The 19,158-nt window shown below is 42.8% G+C and overlaps 1 protein-coding gene across 12 annotated transcripts in view; it reads left to right on the top strand.

Moving 5' to 3' along the window:
- The window catches only part of RELCH (RAB11 binding and LisH domain, coiled-coil and HEAT repeat containing), a 122,377-nt gene extending 104,811 nt beyond the window's left edge, over nt 1-17,566 (top strand). For 10 of the 12 annotated variants that reach the window (XM_073332227.1, XM_073332231.1, XM_073332224.1 and 7 more), the window contains 2 exons: nt 3,026-3,096; nt 15,690-17,566. In XM_073332227.1, coding sequence (XP_073188328.1) covers nt 3,026-3,096; nt 15,690-15,810 — 192 coding nt within the window. In that variant the 3' untranslated portion in view covers nt 15,811-17,566. The remainder of the gene's footprint in view (nt 1-3,025; nt 3,097-15,689) is intronic. The other 2 variants (XM_073332228.1, XM_073332232.1) reach the window with 2 other exon arrangements.
- Nucleotides 17,567-19,158: the final 1,592 nt, after the last annotated feature.

Below are 19,158 nucleotides of genomic sequence, written 5' to 3'. Positions count from 1 at the left end.
ATGGGACATGGTAATACTAGGGTACTAGAGTAGGTCACACTGGTGTGTGGTGCTACTATTTGACAAAGAAAGCGTAGGGTCAACTATAGAAAAAATCTTAAATAAATCAAACAGTACCACAGAATCTCGATGGTTAGAAATTCCATGCTTGAATAATAAGAGTATAGCAGTAGGAATATTCTTGCAACCACCTGACCAGGATGGTGATGGTGAAATGCTCAGGGAGATTAGAGAGATTACAAAAACAGTTGAAATCCCCAATTACTGGATTTTCTATCCCCATATTGACATCTTACCTCATGATTGGATGCAGAGATAAAATTTCAAGACACGGTTGACTGCTGATTGGAGCAGCTAGTCCTGGAACCCACAAGGGGAGAAGCAATTCTTGATTGAGTCCTAAGAGGAGTACAGGATCTGGTCCAAGAGATGAATATAGCTGAACCGCTCAGTAATCATGTAAATAAATTTAACATCCTTGGGAGAGCGGGGGGGAATTCCAAAGAATCCCACCACAGTAGCATTTAACTTCAAAAAGGGGAACTACACAACAATAAGGAGGCTCGTTAAACAGAAGTTAAAAGGAACAGTCACAAGAGTGAAATGGCTGCAAGCTGCATGAAAACTTTTTTAAAAACACCATAATAGAGGCTCAAACTTTATGTATACCCCAAATTAAAAAAAAAAGGGGGGGGGGGACCAAAAGTGATGCCACCATGGCTAAACAGAGTAAAAGAGGCAGATAGAGATAAAACGATATCTTTTAAAAATTGGAAGTGAAATCCTACTGAAGGAAATAAAAAGGAACATAAACTCTGGCAAGTCAAGCGTACAAGTATGATTAGGCAGACCAAACAAGAATTGGAAGAGCAGCAAGCAAAAGACACAAACTAACATTAAAAAAAAAAATTAAGTGCATCAGAAGCAGGAAGCCTGCAAAACAGCTAGTGGGGCCACTGGCGATAGATGCTAAAGGGGCACTCCAGGGAAACAAGGCTGTTGTGGAAAAGCTAAACAAAAGCCATTCTTTTTAGGAGGCATATCTGAAGAATTGTCCCAGATTGAGGTGTCAATAGAGGGTAAATTGCCGTGTTCTGTTCATTCCCTTTGAAGCATCTAGCATCTGTCAAGACAGGATACTAGGCCAGATGGACCAATGGTCCAACCCAGTATCCGTTCTTATGTTATGTAAGTAATCAGCTCTCTACCGTGGGGTTAGTTATGAATCAATCTCTTGAGAAGGGATCTGCAGAGGTGTTTAGGTCCTTGCTGCATTAACCCATACCTCTCTTAGCCAATACCATGGCAACTGTGGTCATTCAAGGTATTAAGGCTGGAGAAAGTGGGACGAGGCTACTGATCAGGTATTTAGTGAGGGGTTCCTTATTCTGGAAAGCATATGGAGCCCTGGCTAGGTGCTCTTTATATATCTGTAGATCCGAATACATTTAAGATTTTGTTCTTTTACTTATATAACTTATAACTGGTACAGTTTAGAAATTTTAATACACTTTTGATCAAGATAGGAAGCCTGCTTACCTTTTAATTGGAATTCTGAATATATTACCTCTGCACGTGCATACTTTCATATTTAGTAGTCCTCCAACACTAGTATGTTCAAAATAATTGAAGTAAACCAGAACCTCAGTCCTGCAGATAACTTCACACCACAGTTGAGGACTGGACCTGTGTGTGCATATGGCCCCAATGATTGTTCCTTTCCTAATGGTGCCAAGACTTCTGACACTCAAGTGTATGTTCCCAATGGTGTGGATCTGCTGAGATAACATGGCTCTGAGAACTTCAGTAAATTTTGTGTCTATCTCCAGCCCTGTTCTATCCTTAAACTCTCTGTGAGACTGCCAGCAAGGATATTGGTAGCGATGGTGACTCTCTTGATGCAGGCACCTTATTGCTGCATATTTTACCATTCATCCTTTAGGAAGGGATGAATGATTTCATCAGGCTTTGGCTATATCTGAGGCTTTATGATTAACTCAATAGGAACCAAGAAGTGAATCAAGGAAAGTCCTTGGCTTTCTGCCAAGCCATGAGCCAGTGAAAGCTTCAGGTGATTAGTTTGTGCACTAGATATACGTTTTTAATGTCAATCCATGCATTATTACTGATTTACATAACTGTTCCAACTGCAGTTTTTCTGTTTTGTTAAAGACAATACCTTAGTGTTTCAGCTTTCATTTTTATTATCTGTGACAAATGTGTTGTATGCTTTATTCCAGAACACAGGATCTCTGCTAAAACTGACTCCTTTTCAATCAGCCACATTCAATGCCTAACGTTTGCATGTACGCGCGTGCGCACACAGAGAATGTTTCCTCACTTTAGAAATACAGAAACAACAGACTGCTTTTTTCACATTCAGTCTTAAAGATTATGTGTAAACCTGTAAAATAAGAATTTTTAAAGGAGGTGCCCACAGGCCTCAATTTATAGCAACGCTTGCAGACACCATTGTAATGATGCACCAGCTTACAATAACACTTCCTTTCTATAAAAGAAAAGTAGCACAGGATACCATCTCAACTTTTATCATCTTTACTTTGGTACCCAATACCTCTAACGATAACTTTAAGGGTTAACACTATAAGCCAAAACCGAGCGTGCAGATGCAAATTAATTATCAAGATAAATCTGTAAAGACCAGAAATGTAAGTTTTTTGTAAATGTACGTTGAAAAATGAAGTAAAGCTATGGTCTAAGATGAAAAATCAGAGTGGTTGTGCTTTGATTCATTACAAGAAAGGCATCTTTGAACACAGTAACGATCTAAATAAAAATGTCTTCCTTGAAACATTCTAAATAGTCTTGATGCTTGTAACCACAGAACAGTGTCATTAGTTATTTGCATTTTAAAGGCGCTTGAAAATGTAATGCACCCTTTAAAATTCTAGCTCTTTCTTAGCTTGTGCTAGAATTAGAGGCGGTTTGCTTTAGTTTTAACCAGAAATATTAACATTAGAAGAACATACCTTTCAAATCCTATTTTCCTCTTTGGTGGTTTTAGGTTATTTTAAGCTCCATGATAAAGGAGTGTGAACAGAAAGTGGAAAACAAGACTGTCCAAGAACCACAAGGGTAAGGCATCGACTGCTTTTTGGGGAAGGGGGAGCAGCCTTTTTTTATTTTTTGTTTTAAATAATGGTCAAAGAATTTTGAATGGGTGTCTTCCTGGGTGCTGTGCCGTTCTCTAGTCCAAGGCTTGCACCTGTGAATCCTGTTTTGACATAATCTATATTTAGAAGCAGATTTCAGGAACTTTGTCCAAACTCAGTTTGTGGTTGTTGCTGTATCCAGTATATAATGTAGAGCAGTGCACTTTCATCTACTTGGTGGAAATGAAGTTCTTGTTTTCGCATGTTGTTTTGTTCTTACGCTTCTGACCCATCAGAAGCAATAATTGAAATATTGTCCTATGTCTAATAAGACATAGATGCTAACTGGCTACTGGAAGAAATACTTTTGGACACAGTAAATGACTATTTTCAGGACTGAATAACTTTTTCAGCATAGTAAATGAGACCCTTTAAGTCAGGGATGGGCAAACTTTTTGGCCCGAGGGCCACATCTGGCTATGGAAATTGTATGGCGGGCCATGAATGCTCATGAAATAGGGGGTTGGGGTGTGGGAGGGCTCTGACTGGAGGTGCGGGCTCTGGGGTGTGGCCAGAAATGAGGAGTTCAGGGTGCAGGAAGGGGCTCTGGGCTGGGAAAGAGGGGTGGGGGCTCTGGGCTAGGGCAGGGGGTTCGGGTGCAGGGGGGAGGGCTCTAGCTGGGGCTCTGGGGTTGGGGGTGCAGGAGGTTGCCCTGGGCTGGGACGGAGGGGTTCGGAGGGCGGGAGAGGGATCAGGGCTGGGGAAGGAGGTTGGGGTGCAGGAGGGAGTCAGGGGTGCAGGCTCCAGGCGGCTCTTACCTCAAGCAGCTCCCAGAAGCAGCGACATGTCCCCCACTCCAGCTCCTACGCGGAGACATGACCAGGTGACTCTGAACGCTGCCCTGTCCACAGGCGCCACCTCTGCAGCTCCCACTGGCTGCAGTTCCCATCCAATGGGAGCTGAGGGGCAGCATGCAGCACCTCCTGGCTGCCCCTACATGTAGGAGCCAGAGAGGGGACATGCCACTGCTTTTGGGAGCCACGTGGAGCAGGGCAAACCCCACTCTCCGGCTGGACCGCCAGAGCAGGGCAAGCTCTGAACCCCGCTGCCCGGCAAGAGCTTGAGGGCCGGATTAAAATGTCTGGAGGGCCTGATGCGGCCCCCAAGCCATAGTTTGCCCACCCCTACTTTAAATTGTGGGAATTCAGCAGCATTGGCTTATAAAAAGAGAAAATCATCAAATGGCAAAGAAAGAGATTTGGGAGTCAGTTCCCAGCTCTGACACTGATTTTCAGTGTGACTCTGAGCAAGTCACTTAAACTCTCTCTCTCTCCTTATCTGTAAAATATTGGTAAAACTACTTCTCAAGGTAACAAGGCTTGATTCTCAAATCACTTTGAAAATTAGGAAAGACGGAGTTTGTAAATATATGTTGTTGAATAGAACTGTTTTTGATGTAGAGGAGAATAGGCTTCAAACACATCTGGTTTAGCCCCTTGAACATGGCTATTAGTGCTTATGATATTGTGCACTGTCTGTAGCTGATAGTGAATAAATCATATAACAAGAATTGAACAAATCTTGCAGAGGTTAGCATCAGACCAACACTTGAAGGTACACTTGAAGACTTGACTTTGAGTCCACCGAGACTTTAAACAATGCCTAGGTTCTAAGCCAGCTTTTTTCTCAGTACTGGTCGTAGTATATGAAAAGTGAATTGATTCTGGCTAGTCATATATCAGGGGGTAGCCGTGTTAGTCTGTATTCACAAAAACAACAAGAAGTCCTGGGGCACCTTAAAGGCTAACAGATTTATTTGGGCATAGTGGGTTTTTTACCCACGAAAGCTTATGCCCAAATAAATCTGTTAGTTTTTAAAGTGCCACCAGACTCCGTGTTGTTTTCGTGGCTAGTCATAGATACCTCTTATGAGGGAGAATAAATTCAAAGACTTTATAATCTTTGCAGAAAGAAAGCAGCATTTAAAATTTTGTACCTCTTTTGCTCTCTTAACAATATGGCTAAAGATATCAGAGATCATATTGGGCTAGTAACTAGTATATTTTCTAGGCTCAAACCTGCCATGTGCCACACTAAATTAGTAAATGGAAACTAAGGAAGTAGCCTTTCAGAGCTTTATTTCACCGTGCACTCTTCACCTTTCATTGTACTCCTTCACTACCTCCATCTCTTCCCATTCCTCTGGGTGAAATCGGCAGAATTGAGGGAGAGAGAGGACCAGGCACGAAATGAAATAATTCAAAGTACAGTCGTTCTTCAGTGATCTTAATGTTCATTTGCTCGTGAAAAGTAGTAGAGGGTGGAGGAGCAACACAATAGGTAGGCAACAAAACAGCAAGGGAGGGAGAGGGAAGTAGCCATTATTTTGCTTTGGTGACAAAGCACTGGTTATTGTGGTTAAAGCCTCAGGCACGTTCTCCTTTTTCAGGAAAAGTAGTAGAAAACCAGACAGGAGGAACAGGGGAAAGCAATCAGAGTGAAGGGCTAGGAGGCGCAGAGCAACACAACAAAAAAATAGATCAGAGAAAAGATAAGGAAGGCAGAGGTGACACAAACTTTGACCGGAGAAGAATGAGAAACTGAAAAGACAAAGGATAAAAGTGGACACGTTCAGAGATATCCCTGGTGTCTTTTTGGGTAGGACTAGAAGGAGAAGCTGTGGGCCTGGCTGTAAAGCATTTTTAACAGTAGCTGTTTGCTAGTGATTCACTCCTAGAATCTGTGCACCATTATAAGCGTTGGTTGCAGCACCTGTGATAAGAGGGCTTAGCTTGGCCCCAGCACAGTCTGCCACAGTACCTCCTTAGTAGATTTTGAAAAACAAAAACATGAAAACCCCCATTCAGCCAGTCCTAACTTCATTTCACAATGAGAAGCACCTGTTTTGCAAATGAGCACTCTTTACCAGGGTTTTCTCTTCACTCTGTGCCCTCTGTACCTTTTAGCTTGTGCCAGCAGCAGCCACAAAGGGCAGTTAGAGCACAACATTTTGGTGTGCTGTGCAACTCTCACTCCTGCAGACTGTGCTGTGACGCAGTGTAAACATAACCTGGGTTCCTTTGGGAAGGTGAGAGAGTTGTCCTTAAGTCAAAAGCAACTCTCTTCACTTAGAAGCATTGATGGGCTTCTCTTTTTAATTGAACAGAGGAGTTACTTTGGGGGATGATGATGTGTTCTCTTCTATTAAGTATCTCTCTAAGTGGACAGGGTTGGTTTTGAATAAGACATACTGTTTTTTCTCTCTCTGGAGCTTTAGTCTAATGGTTGTTTTAGATTAACTGCAGTCGTAAAGAGCACTATAGTAGCAAAAAACTTGAAGCAAAATGTAACATTTTACAACTGAAGAAAACATTTTGATACCACATTGAGTACTTCCTGTGCAGTGTGGATACAAATATAAGTATTACGTGTGCATCAGTGACGCTGCATCCAATTAATTTCCCTCTTGAATGCTAACTACTGAGAAGTAAGATTGAAAAAGAGAAGTCTTCACAACGTGTCACGCTTGTTTCCTTTGTTTAACCTTCCCCTTTTTTGTATCTTTTCAGTATTGGATTTTTGTTGCAATATTTTTTCAAAAACGTGTCGAAATTTTATAGAAAATATTTAATGACTTAAGATATGTCCACACAAACTTCTCTGTCCTCCTAAAGCCAAATCAAAACTTGGTCATTTTATTAGAAACTTTAGATACCCTTTAAGTGGTTTGTTTTTTTTTAAATACATTTAAATCCTTTATAAAAATGTAGCCAAAAGGCAATCAAGTTACCAGTGTTTAGGAACATGATGCAAGGACTATTCTATCCAAATACATTTATAAAAAATAAAATTAATCAAAATCAGTTGTAGACATTTATTTACTATAGCTCACCATATTTTCACCTCTTATATTACAAATGTTGATTAGAGAGATTCTGAGATCACAAAAGGAATATGCTTTTGTGATGTAAAAACAAAACATGTCAAGTATTGTAACTCCTAAAGCTGTTTATGGACAGTTTTTCTTAAACTCATTTTTATATACGACAAAAGAGTTTGATCTTAAATAACCAACTTACTTTTAAAAAGTGATTTTACAAAGTGCACAGTAATATGAACGGATTTTCTGAATGTTTTGGCCTGAAGCCTCACCATAAATTGAAGGGAGTACTGTATAGCATGTAATACATGTAGACATCAGTCAAGTTAACATTTAAACACTATTTTTCTGTGTCATGAATTATATTTTTATGAGAAAACAGAAGAACTGTTGCATGGCTGCATCATTTAATAACATAAACTACTGGCTTTTAAGCTGTTACAATTAAAAAAAACCTCTCAAACCTTTCAACCGAATTATAAGATATCTCACCTGATCAACATGTTTAACTATTTAAACTTGGTAATCCTGGACATGTTTCACAGACATACTTGTTTTTAAATGTTTCCACCTGTCTGGGTTATACTGTTGTAAGAATGTTATCCGTGAAAATCTGAACTTTATTGTTCCCGATTCTGAATTTGTTCTAAGTTCTAAAGTATTCCAGAAACTGACATTTTCTTTAGCTGTGACACTGAGTACGTTCCCAGATGTGAAGAACTCTGTGTAAGCTCGAAAGCTTGTCTCTCTTATCAAAAGATATTACCAGATATTATCTCTCTTACCAGAAGATATTAGATCACACACTTTGTGACTCTGATGTTTCCCTAAACCTTTTGTCATACGAAGACTTTCAGAATGAAAATAAAATGTCTTTCAGTGCTTATTGATTAGTTCACTGTGTAGCTTCGGGCCCAGTATCCCTCAGTTTAAGACTGGTTTTCTTTTGCTGTCTCCAAGCCCAGACTTTCTTCCTTTTCTGAAGTTAGCCCAGTGCATTTCCTTTCACTGTTGATGCATGGAATAACTACTTTCCCTTCTAAAGCAGTTTTTTCTGGGACAGACTTGAATAACATAGGTTGAAGTGACTTCTAGTTCCTGAATAGCTGGTATTAAGTAAAAGTTTTGATTCTTTATATAATCATTATCCCCTTCTTTGATAGTCAAATCAAAGGGATATTGATTATGAAATCCAGCTTGCATCTTGACAATACAGTTTTCTTAGAGCAGCTAAGCTAAAAGCAAAGTATGCTACCAGTAGTTCCCAGACTGATCTGCAGATTGCTGCTGATCCACAGAGCTGACTGGTCACATGGCTCTCCATGTTTTCAGACTGCCAGATATCATTAAATGACAATTTAAAATATATTAAATACTTCCCTAATATTAAAGTTTGAGACTATAGACTATAGGTGGGCAAATTTTTTGTCCTGAGAGCCACATTGGGGTTCCAAAACTGTATGGAGGGCCGGGTAGGGAAGGCTGTGTCTCCCCAAACAGCCTGGCCTCTGCCCCCTCCCACTTCCCACCCCCTGACTATGCCCTCAGAACCCCCAACCTATCCAACCTCCCAGTTCCTTCTCCCCTGACCGCCTCCTCCGGGACCCCCCCACCCCTAACCGCACCCCTGGGACCCCACCCCCATCCAATCCCTCCTGCTCCCTGTTCCCTCACTGTCCCGACCCCTATCCACACCCCCACCCCCTGACAGGCCCCCCCAGGACTTCCATGCCTATCCAACCCCTGTCCCTTGACCGCCCCCGCCCCAGAACCTCGGCCCCATCCAACTGCCCCTGTCCCCTGACTGCCCCCCGGAACCTCCTGCCCCTTGTACAACCCCGCTCCCCGCCCCCTTACCATGCGGTGGAGAGCAGCATGTCTGGCAGCTGTGCCACCTGGCTGGAGCCTACCCTGTCGCCGCACTGCCCAGCAGGAGCTCATAGTCCCGCCTCCCAGAGCGTTGGCGGCATGGCGAGCTGAGACTGCGAGGGAGGGGGGACAGTGCGGGAGGGTCCGGGAGCTCAAGGGCCAGGCAGGATGGTCCCGCAGGCTGTAGGTTGCCCACCTCTGCTATAGACTGTTGCCAAAGAGATCTTTTTATGATAACTTTTCACTTTTGCAAGGTTATAAATCATGAAATTTACGCTAAATTCACTTAATCAGTGTCAGATCAGCACAATATATGCAGAGCCGTTATGTAAGAAGGTGATTTTTGTCATATGCTGACTAAAGAGAGAGATATTGTGAGCCCAGGTTTCACGCTTATGTTCTTAAATGGACATCTAGACATCCAAATACAGATGTAGGGGCTCAGATGCAGAATTGGATATTGGGAAATGTTAAGTTTATAGAATAAAGTTTAAGAATAATATTGAGACATTTGATTTGTTGTTTCATTTTATGGCAAATAAGTTTTTCAAAGTATTCCTACAGCATATGATCTTACAGTAGTATATAGAGGCCATAGCCATGGGTCAAGACCCTAGTGTAGCAGGCACTGTACAAACATATAAGGCAATCTCTGTCCCAGCACTTAATCTAGGATAATAGCAAGACTCAATAGCTAAAAGAAAAAAGATCAAAAGAAAAGACAGGGTTGATAGGATGCTGCAATAGTAACACGAACATGTGATGTATAATAAACTAGCTCTTATGGCGTAAGTGATACTTTTATCATTTAAAAATGCATTTCTGTATTCAAGCAAGTGAGGATGAGATGTAAAGTACTTGCATGGTTTTATTTTTTTGTTTATGGAAATAGACTAGAACATAATGTCTTCTCTTTGAGTGCCCCTGTGCTCCAGGTAAAGAATATTCTTCTTCGAATGATGGTTCCTATATGTATCCCAATCATGGGTGCACATATGCGCCAGAAGGTTTTCTTAGCAGTCTCCGTTAACCTGTATGTGCATCATGTCTCCCCTCGTATTCCCAGCCGAGGGTATAATAGGCTGTGCGGGTCGACGCCTCTCCACTTCCCTCTTACTGCTCCGTGGAGTCAGAACCCCTGTTCCTTCACACTGTTAGTTTTTTAACTAGAGAGTGACTTCTCTAGTTCGATTATCAGTCTTGTACTTGTGCTTCTGTTTTGTTTTTTGGTGGGTAGCATAGATAGTTGTATATCGTTATAGTTAGTGATAGTGAAACCCCATCTGGGGTAAGCTTTCCCTTCCCCCACCCTCCTGGGACTGCTCCATGCTCCGGGGTTTAAAAACTGTTCCTTGTCCCTGCTCATTCTCCATGAGCAACGAGCACCAGCAGTGTCTGTATTGTCTCAGGGAAGCTCACATTGCAGCTCGTTGCACGATTTGTAAATCTTTCCCAACTCAGACTGAGGAGTTCCGCCTCCAAAAATATCTAATGGAGGAAGCCATGAGGCCACATGCTCACTCGGATCCAGAACTGTTGGTGCCATGTCCGTCGCTGGCGGTGAGTACTCCTCCCAGCACTCCACTGGCAGTCAAGGAGAAGCCCAGGCATGAGCATAAGAAGCACTCTCATGGGCATAAGAGTAGGTCCCTGTCAAGGGCTGCTCCTAAGCGCATCGTTTCCTCCCCAAACCAGGTCGGGTGAGATGTCGCATATTGACTCAGTCGCACTGGTGTCCAAGCTTCCATGGTTGGAGGGATGGAGGGACCGACGGTCATCCCTATACCTGCCCACCCGGAGCAGTCACCAGCACACACACCGCCCATCCTGCTGCCACCTCCATACCAGCCAGAGCCACAGAAAACATGACTTCTGAGGGAAGATTGAAAAAATTGGGTTTATTTAATCTGGAAAAGAGAAGACTGAGAGGGGACATGATAGTTTTCAAGTACATAAAAGGTTGTTACAAGGAGGAGGGAGAAAAATTGTTGTTCTTAACCTCTGAGGATAGGACTAGAAGCAATGGGCTTAAATTGTAGCAAGGGAGGTTTAGGTTGGACATTAGGAAAAACTTCCTAAGCGCTGGAATAAATTGCTAAGGAGGTTGTGGAATCTCCATCGTTGGAGATTTTTCAGAGCAGTTTAGAGAAACACACCTCTCAGGAATGGTCTAGATAATATTTAGTCCTGCCATGAGTGCAGGGGACTGGACTAGATGACCTCTCAAGATAACTTCTAGTGGTATGATTCCCCATTGGGCCTGGTTTGCTACTATTTACATGAAAGACACCTACTTCCGCATCAACATTCACCCGACCCACCAGAAATTTCTCCATTTCCAGGTGGGACGCTACCACTACCACTTCCAAGTCCTCCCTTTCAGCAAAGCAGTGGCTCCATGAGTCTTCACGAAGGTCTTCACTGTCGCGGGCAGCCCAAATGCGCCGCCTCAACTATGTTGTATACCCCTACCTGGACAGCTGGCTCCTTGTCGCGCTATCCCGACAAGAACTCATCTCTGCCATCCTTGCCCTTCGCGCTCTCCTGACCACTCTAGGTATCTGCCTCAAGGAGGAGAAATCCATGTTCATACCTACACAATCAACTTTATTGGGGCGTGGCTTGACTCAATTGTGGCATGGGCCTTCCTTCCAGCAGACTGCTTCACAATGCTGACAGCCATAGTTGCAGAACTGCACCACAACCCACACACCATGGTCCACCCTTGCCTTTCCCTCCGGGGACATATGGCAGCCTTTATATCCATGACACTACATGCACATCTAGACATATGTTGCCTCCAATTCTGGATCCTCTCAATCTACAGACCCCACATGGACCATTTGGAGGCCAGAGTCACTATTGCCCAGGCGGTTCTGACCTCGCTTACATGGCGGACCAACTCTTCCAAGGTCGTGGTCGGTACCCCCTTCACCTCTCCCATCCTGCAGGCCACCATCACAACAGAAGTCTCCTTGGTGTTCAGGGGGTCCATCTAGACCATCACACAACCAGGGTGTCTGGATACCAAAAGAGGCCAGAATGCACATAAATGTGCTCAAACTGAGGGCAGTCCATTTTGCGTACTAGGTGTTTCTTCTTTTCATTCAATCCCACCACATTCAAGTATGTCCGACACCATCGCAGCGGTAGTGTACGTCAACAAGAAGGATGACACCAAGTCTCCCTCTCTCTGTTCAGAGTCCACCATCCACCTTTGGAACCAGTGCATCAAACACCATGTGAAGCTCCAAGTCATGTAGCTCCTGGGCACGCAAAATTCCCTGGCCAGCATGCTCAGCAGAACTCTCTACTTCAACCATGAGTGGGAATTGGACAATGCCACTCTTCACTACCTCTTCCTCAAATGGGGCACCCCACGCTGGGATCTCTTTGCCACTCACGAGAACTGCAAGTTGCCCCTTTATTGTTCCAGGGGAGCCATGGGGGAGGACTCGCAGGGTGACACTTATTCTCCTGCCCTGGACAGGTGACCTCTGCTATGCCTCCCCCCATTCCCATCCACCCGTAATGCAAGGTCCAATGGGACTGAGCTACCATAATACTCATAGCTCCATTCTTACCCAATCAGTTTTGGTTCACAGACCTCCTCAGACTCCCTACCTGAATACTGATCCGCTTCAGAACACTCACAGATCTCCTCACACAAGATCGGGGCCGAGTCCAGCATCCCAACCTGGGCCCTCTTCACTTTGCAGCCTGGTTTTTGCTTGAGGATTGGGGTAGACAATGCTTGCTCCACCTTGGTGCAACACATCCTTACCCAAAGCAAGAGGGCATCCACCAGAGCCTGCTACCAAGTTAAATGGAGACTATTCATCTCATGGTTTCACTGCTGTCAGCATCTATAGAGTACAATCTCCATAACTATCATTCTCAATTACCTCCTCAAGCTTGAGATATCAGGCCTTGCCTCAGTTCTATACAGATCTGTCTGGTAGCCCTTAATGCCTTTCTCTCCCAATGGAGGGGGTTCCTCTGTGTTTATGCACCCTACCACCATCTGCTTTATGAAAGGTCTCCTCAATACCTTCCCACCAGTACTCTGGTCCACATCCTGGTGGGACTTCAATCTCGTTCTCTCTGTCCTCACTAGAGCACCCTTCAAGCCAGTGGCAATGTGCTCCATCTCACATCTCTCCATGAAAGGCATGTTCTTAGTGGCCATTACCTCAGCTAAATGGGTCAGCAAACTGGCAGTCAGGATGGTTGACCCCCCCCCTCCACACACACACACACACACACACACACACTGTATTCCACAAGGATAAAGTTTCCTTACGGCTACACCCTAAGTTCCTGCCAAAAGTGTCAGAGTTCCATCTTAATCAGTGCATCCACCTCCCTGTTTTCTGTCCCAAACCACATGCCTCCCATGCACACAGGATGCTGCATTCCCTCAAAGTCAGCCATGTGTTGGTGTTTTGCCTCTACAGAACCCACGCCTTTCACGCATCGGCCAAAATGTTTGAAACCATTGCCAACCAGTCCATGAGTCAAGCTTTCTCCTCCCAGCGAATCTCCAAATGGATCTCTGGGTGCATCCATGAATGCTACACGCTATCCGATGTACTGCCACCTGATAATTACAGTACACTCTACACGAATGCACGCTGTCACGTTGGTCTGTCTTGTGGACATCTCATGGCCAGACATCTGTTGAGCAGCAGCGTGGCACTCAGTACACATGTTCATATACCACTACACCATTGTCCAACGGGCGGCTGTGGACGCTGCAGTGGGCTGTGCCATACTGCAGACTACATTTCCTCATACAGCCTCGCACCCACCTCCACACTAATCACTCTTGCTACTCACCCGTGTTTGGAATACCTATAGGGACTATCACTTGGAGAAGAGGAGGAGGTTACTTACCTGTAACTGGAGATTCTTCCAGATGTGTGGTCTCTATTTGTATTCCAATACCTGTCCTCCATCCTCTCTGCTGCGAACTGGCCTATTCAGGAGTAAGAGGGATCACTGGAGAGGCATCAACCCACACAGCTGATTATACCCTCGGCTGAGAGCACATGTGGGTCATCTGACACTGTTAAGAAAACCTTCCGGCGCATGGCACACATGTGCCCCCACGTTCGGAATACCAATAGGACCACACATCTTGAAGAACCTTCAGTTACAGGTAAGTAACTTCCTTTTTGGCTTATGGGAGAACAATTTATAACTAGTTTTCACTTACTTGACCTGCCCTGACATCCTGGCAGGTTTGAAATGTTGGTACTGTGTCTTGATTTCAGGAAATTCATTTTTATGGACTTGGATGCTGTAAGCACTTCAATAATTATCAAATAGTCAGAGTCCCTGCTGAGCTTTATAAGGAGGACTCCATTTTAATTTTAGTAAAACTTGGTGCTGCATTATGTTGACAGAAAGTTTGCCTCTACATTTTAACCACAAATGTCTTGGTGTAGTACAGGAAGTGCAGCACATTTATTAGCACTTCTGCCTTTTGTGATACTGCTTTATAGGAATGCTCTGCCTGGTGACACAGTTCTACTGTAGTGACCGTTATCTCTTTACCGAGAAGTTGAACACTCCAGTTCATTACAAATTCCAGCGGAGTGTCTGTGTGACTGTATGGCTTTTTAAAACCTATTGCCACACATTCAGGTTTCTTACCTTCAGTAGTTTTGGCTTTATTGCTTTTCTGAATCTGATTTGAGATTAGATGTGGTCTTCCAAATCTATAGTACTTGGACAAATGAAGGCTTAAAGTTTATATTTCCAACTAGACAGTGACGGAGTGGATGCTTCACAAAGGCATTCATCCTTGAGAAGTAATCGTCAAATTATTAAGCTAACATGAACATGAGAACTTATAAAGATATTCAAAAGAATATGTAACAGCATTTTAAAGTGCTTCAGTAGGACTCTGTTTGAAGGACCTCTAGGGCTACGTTTTCCTGGAACTATGAATGTGGAAAACTACCATTTGGGTTGAAAGAACAGGAGGACTTGTGCACCTTAGAGACTAACAAATTTATCTGAGCATAAGCTTTCGTGAGCTACAGCTCACTTCATCAGATGCATGCAGTGGAAAATACAGTAGGAAGATTGTATATACACAGAGAACATGAAACAATGGGTGTTATCATACACACTGTAACGAGAGTGATCAGTTAAGGTGAGCTATTACCAACAGGAGAGAAAAAAAACCTTTTGTAGTGATAATCAAGATGGGCCATTTCCAGCAGTTGACAAGAACGTGTGAGAAACTGGGGGGGAATAAACATGGGGAAACAGTTTTACTTTGTGTAATGACACATCCACTCCCCGTCTTTATTCAAGCCTAATTTAATGGTGTCCCATTTGCAAATTAAATTAGCCTTGAATAAAGACTGGGAGTGGATGTGTCATTACACAAAAGCTTATGCCCATGAAAGCTTATGCTCAAATAAATTGGATAGTCTCTAAGGTGCCACTAGTACTCCTGTTCTTTTTGCGGATACAGACTAACACGGCTGCTACTCTGAAACCTGTCATTTGGGTTGAGTGTGCTATGGACCCTGAGGTGCACAAGTAATATAGAAGCTTTGATGGTGCTTGAGACACACTACCGCTGTGGAGGCTGGAAGGAAATTGTTGTTTGTCTGGTATGTAGACTTGTCAACCAAGTGTGTCCTTGGGTGTGGCTTTTTCATAGCTATTCATAACAGCCTAGTCTTTCATGATTTTTAAACCATGAATGTGCTGATAAGACACTTACGTTGCCTATTAAACAGCAAACCACAGAATTCTTCGGAGTTTTTTAGTTCTCTTATGTAACTCATTTCTTAACTCTTTCCTAGCTCAATGTCAATTGCTGCAAGCCTTGTGAGTGAAGATACAAAGACCAAGTTTTTGAACAAAATGGGCCAGCTGACTACATCAGGTGCCATGTTGGCTAACGTGTTTCAGAGGAAGAAGTAAAATTTGGAAAAGAAATTCAAATAAACACTAAGATGGACCTCATGCAGACTGGTTCCTTGTACTTGAAGTTCTTGCCTTTTTATTTCCCCTGTCTGATGTTCTTGTAGTATAATTTTATTCTAACCTCCAAAGATATTTGCACTGCTTTTGAATATCGCTGTGTATCTGTTAATTTTTGGGTTAACTGTGGTTGATATAAAACTGAATTCATAGTCTGTACCAAGTCCCTGTTCTGTGTTCTTGTCTTTCCAGCATTTTTATATAGTGAAAGGTATTTTTTATTTTATTTTCTGACAAGATATCAGCAAAGTATTATACACGGAGCTATTACAATGGTACTTAAAATAATGTAAATTTGAAGTCATTGTCATAAAGTAATAAAAGTGGAGATTACTTATGTATTTAAATTATGAAAAAGTAGTGCAGAATTTTTTATGTTTCTAAAATGACAAGGAAGAGCCACCAGCACAAGTCTCTGCTTTTTGGATTGTGTTTTTGTAAGTACTGTACATTTCCAGTCTAGAGGAATTGGAGCACATAATGTATAGAATTACTTGCACTACATTGATCCATGGGAAACTTTCAGCATTTCAGATACTTCAGTGCATATTCTGTAAGTAGTTTATCAGATTCTCCAGATAAACCTCTTCTATCTGTTGAGAGGTTTTTTGTTTGTTTTTTTACTTTAACTGAAGCACTTTAACTATTAGTCTACCTACTGAAAGGCACATGCCCTGATGAAAGAAAGTAAATTGATGATCAAGATAAATCTGACCAAGTAGTCAAGCTAAAAGGGTCTGACTCTTCCAGGGTCTTGTAAGATCCTCGGGTCAGAGCCAATACACTGCACTAGAGACATCTACAGACAGAACCACCATACGCAAAAAAGCAATCTCCTCTTCCCCTCGCTGCACAGTAGAGTGCAGTCTGATGGCTAAAAGCAGTAATTAGACTGGTTAGCTTATCTAACCCTCAGTTCAGACTTTGGAAGAAAATATTTTAAATAATAAATTAATGAGAATTTGTGACATACAAAATGTCTCTAAAATATTCTCAAGTAGATTATGTACGTGTTTATAAAATCCGTATACCTATTTTTAGAGAATAAAAGCAATCTTTAAAAGCAGTGTCTTTAACAATTATTAGGGTTTTTTTTATCCCTTTGACGAACATTGACAAAAAAGCATCTTCACAAATTCCAAGTCTGTCCTTGCTCTTATGGACACTTCCCACTACATTTTGGTTAATGTAAGCGTCTGAATGTAAACTAAAGTGCACATGTCAAACAAAAATTCAAAATGGAAAAAGTGAGAGATTCTCTGAAAGGGTCACAATACCATTAGAATTTGACGTATTAACTTTTTTTGGCAATTGGGGAAGTGAAAGGAATGGATAGATAACGAAAGGATAGATTTCTGAAAGAGAATGTGAATGTAGTGCTCCCCAAGCACATAGCTAATACTCACTACTAATAGTCTTAACTACTTTGTATCTTTGCCTAATGGCACTGGATGCACATTGCCCAACATACTTGCAAAGTGAGAGCCTGCTACACCCATATCACAACAATCCTTTTTACACTGTACGAGAGGCCTTTTAACAGGCAGCTGAGTTCCTTCCCATAGCTTGTTACCATGAAATAACTATGCTCTTACACACTATCTGACTGTGAAATGATGAAGACGTTCCTGAAGAATTGGAAGTGGCTAACTTTCCTGTCAATTGTTCTGTTATAAATAAAGAGTTTTGCATATGAGCCTTGTATGTTTATTTCTAAGCATCACAAAGAAAGATTGCTACACCCAAAAGGCTGCAAGGAATCTCCTCAGTTTCCCTCCAATTTCTATTTTTTTTATACATACGTAGTGTGGTATGTGCATGTGTGTGCCTACCTACAGGCATGTGTACATAGTTAGATTAGCTGATCTACAAAGTATGCCTGGCACAGATGTGGGCCTCATCTTGGAAAGACAGGAGATGGAAAGTCACACAGGAGTTGCTTTCCCATAGCAAAGCTCCACATTTGGAGAGACTGGAAAGGAATGGGGCACAGCTTGCAAGGTCCATCAAAGTCCTGAATGCTTCATGAGGTCCCAAGGACCCTTGTCAATTTATGTTTTACATCTAAGCAAATTCTAAGACTCGGGATCCATGTGCAACAATACTGGTGTAATTGGAGTCAAATGGAATGTTTGCGAATCATGAGGAATTACAGCCCTCCATATACAATCTAGTCAAGCACTAAGTAGTATTTTTATGGACTCTGTATGGATGACTGTAAGTAGGCTGGAGTCTGGGCAAGACCGATACAATTAAGGGCGAAGAATTGAAGTTTTGTGACCACAGAGATAAGTCCGTGTGTGGTGGATGGGTATGCCTGTCAGGGCAGTGCTGTGGGTGCACACTTGCGATGTTTAAACTTGTCTGTAATTACACACCCACACACAAACCTGTTGAAAACATTCAAAGGTGCACAGTCAAACATTGAAAAGTTAGGAAATGACAAATTTAAGGTTGCCTGTGCATCCTTAAATCAGCCACGTGCATATGCATTCTGATAGTGTTTAATTATATGATCACACACTGTTTAATTATATGATCACGCAGCTCCCATTGGCTGGTAGGCAGGGAGTCTGCCTTAAGACTCGCTGCACCTGCCGTCGACTGGGAGCCACTGGAGGTAAGTAAGCCACACCCCAACCTCCATCCCTGTACCCCCTCCTGCACCCCAACACTCTGATCCAGCCTGGAGCCCCCTCCTGCAGCCAAACTCCCTCCTAGAGCTTGCACCCCTCACCCCCTCCTGCACCCAGGCTCAGTCCAGAGCCTCCTTCCACACTGGGAACCCCTTGGCCCCATCTCAGAGCCCACACCCCCTCCTGAACCCCAATCCCCTGCCCCAGCCTAGTGAAAGTGAGTGAGGGTGGGGGAAGAGTGAGCAATGGAGAGAGGGGGGATAGAGTGAGCAGGATGGGCCTCAGGGGAGGGGCAGGGTAAATCATGAGTTGCCCTGAGATTCAAAAAGTGATCGTGTGTGTTAAAAGGTTGGAGACCACTGGTCTAGATAATACTTAGTCCTGCCATGAGTGTAGGGGACTGATGATGATTGGATGATGATTCGTTATTTACAATTTTTTTTTAGATCAGCCAGACAGTTAATCCATTTAATATGTGTGAAACTGATTCTGTATAGTGCTAGTTTTTAAATCAGAATGTTATGCAGTAGTAAGTTAAATACCTTACAGAACTCCAGGTATATTATGGCACCAGTTACCTTTGTCAACCAAACCTATCTTAAAAACCCCCATCAAGTTCCACAAAGCCTACTTCCATTGAACCATGTTGATT

Source organism: Lepidochelys kempii, chromosome 2 (assembly GCF_965140265.1).
Source record: "Lepidochelys kempii isolate rLepKem1 chromosome 2, rLepKem1.hap2, whole genome shotgun sequence".
Classification (NCBI taxonomy): domain Eukaryota; kingdom Metazoa; phylum Chordata; order Testudines; family Cheloniidae; genus Lepidochelys; species Lepidochelys kempii.
Note: the sequence above shows the minus strand (reverse complement) of the source record. Positions and strands in the feature narration are given on the sequence as shown.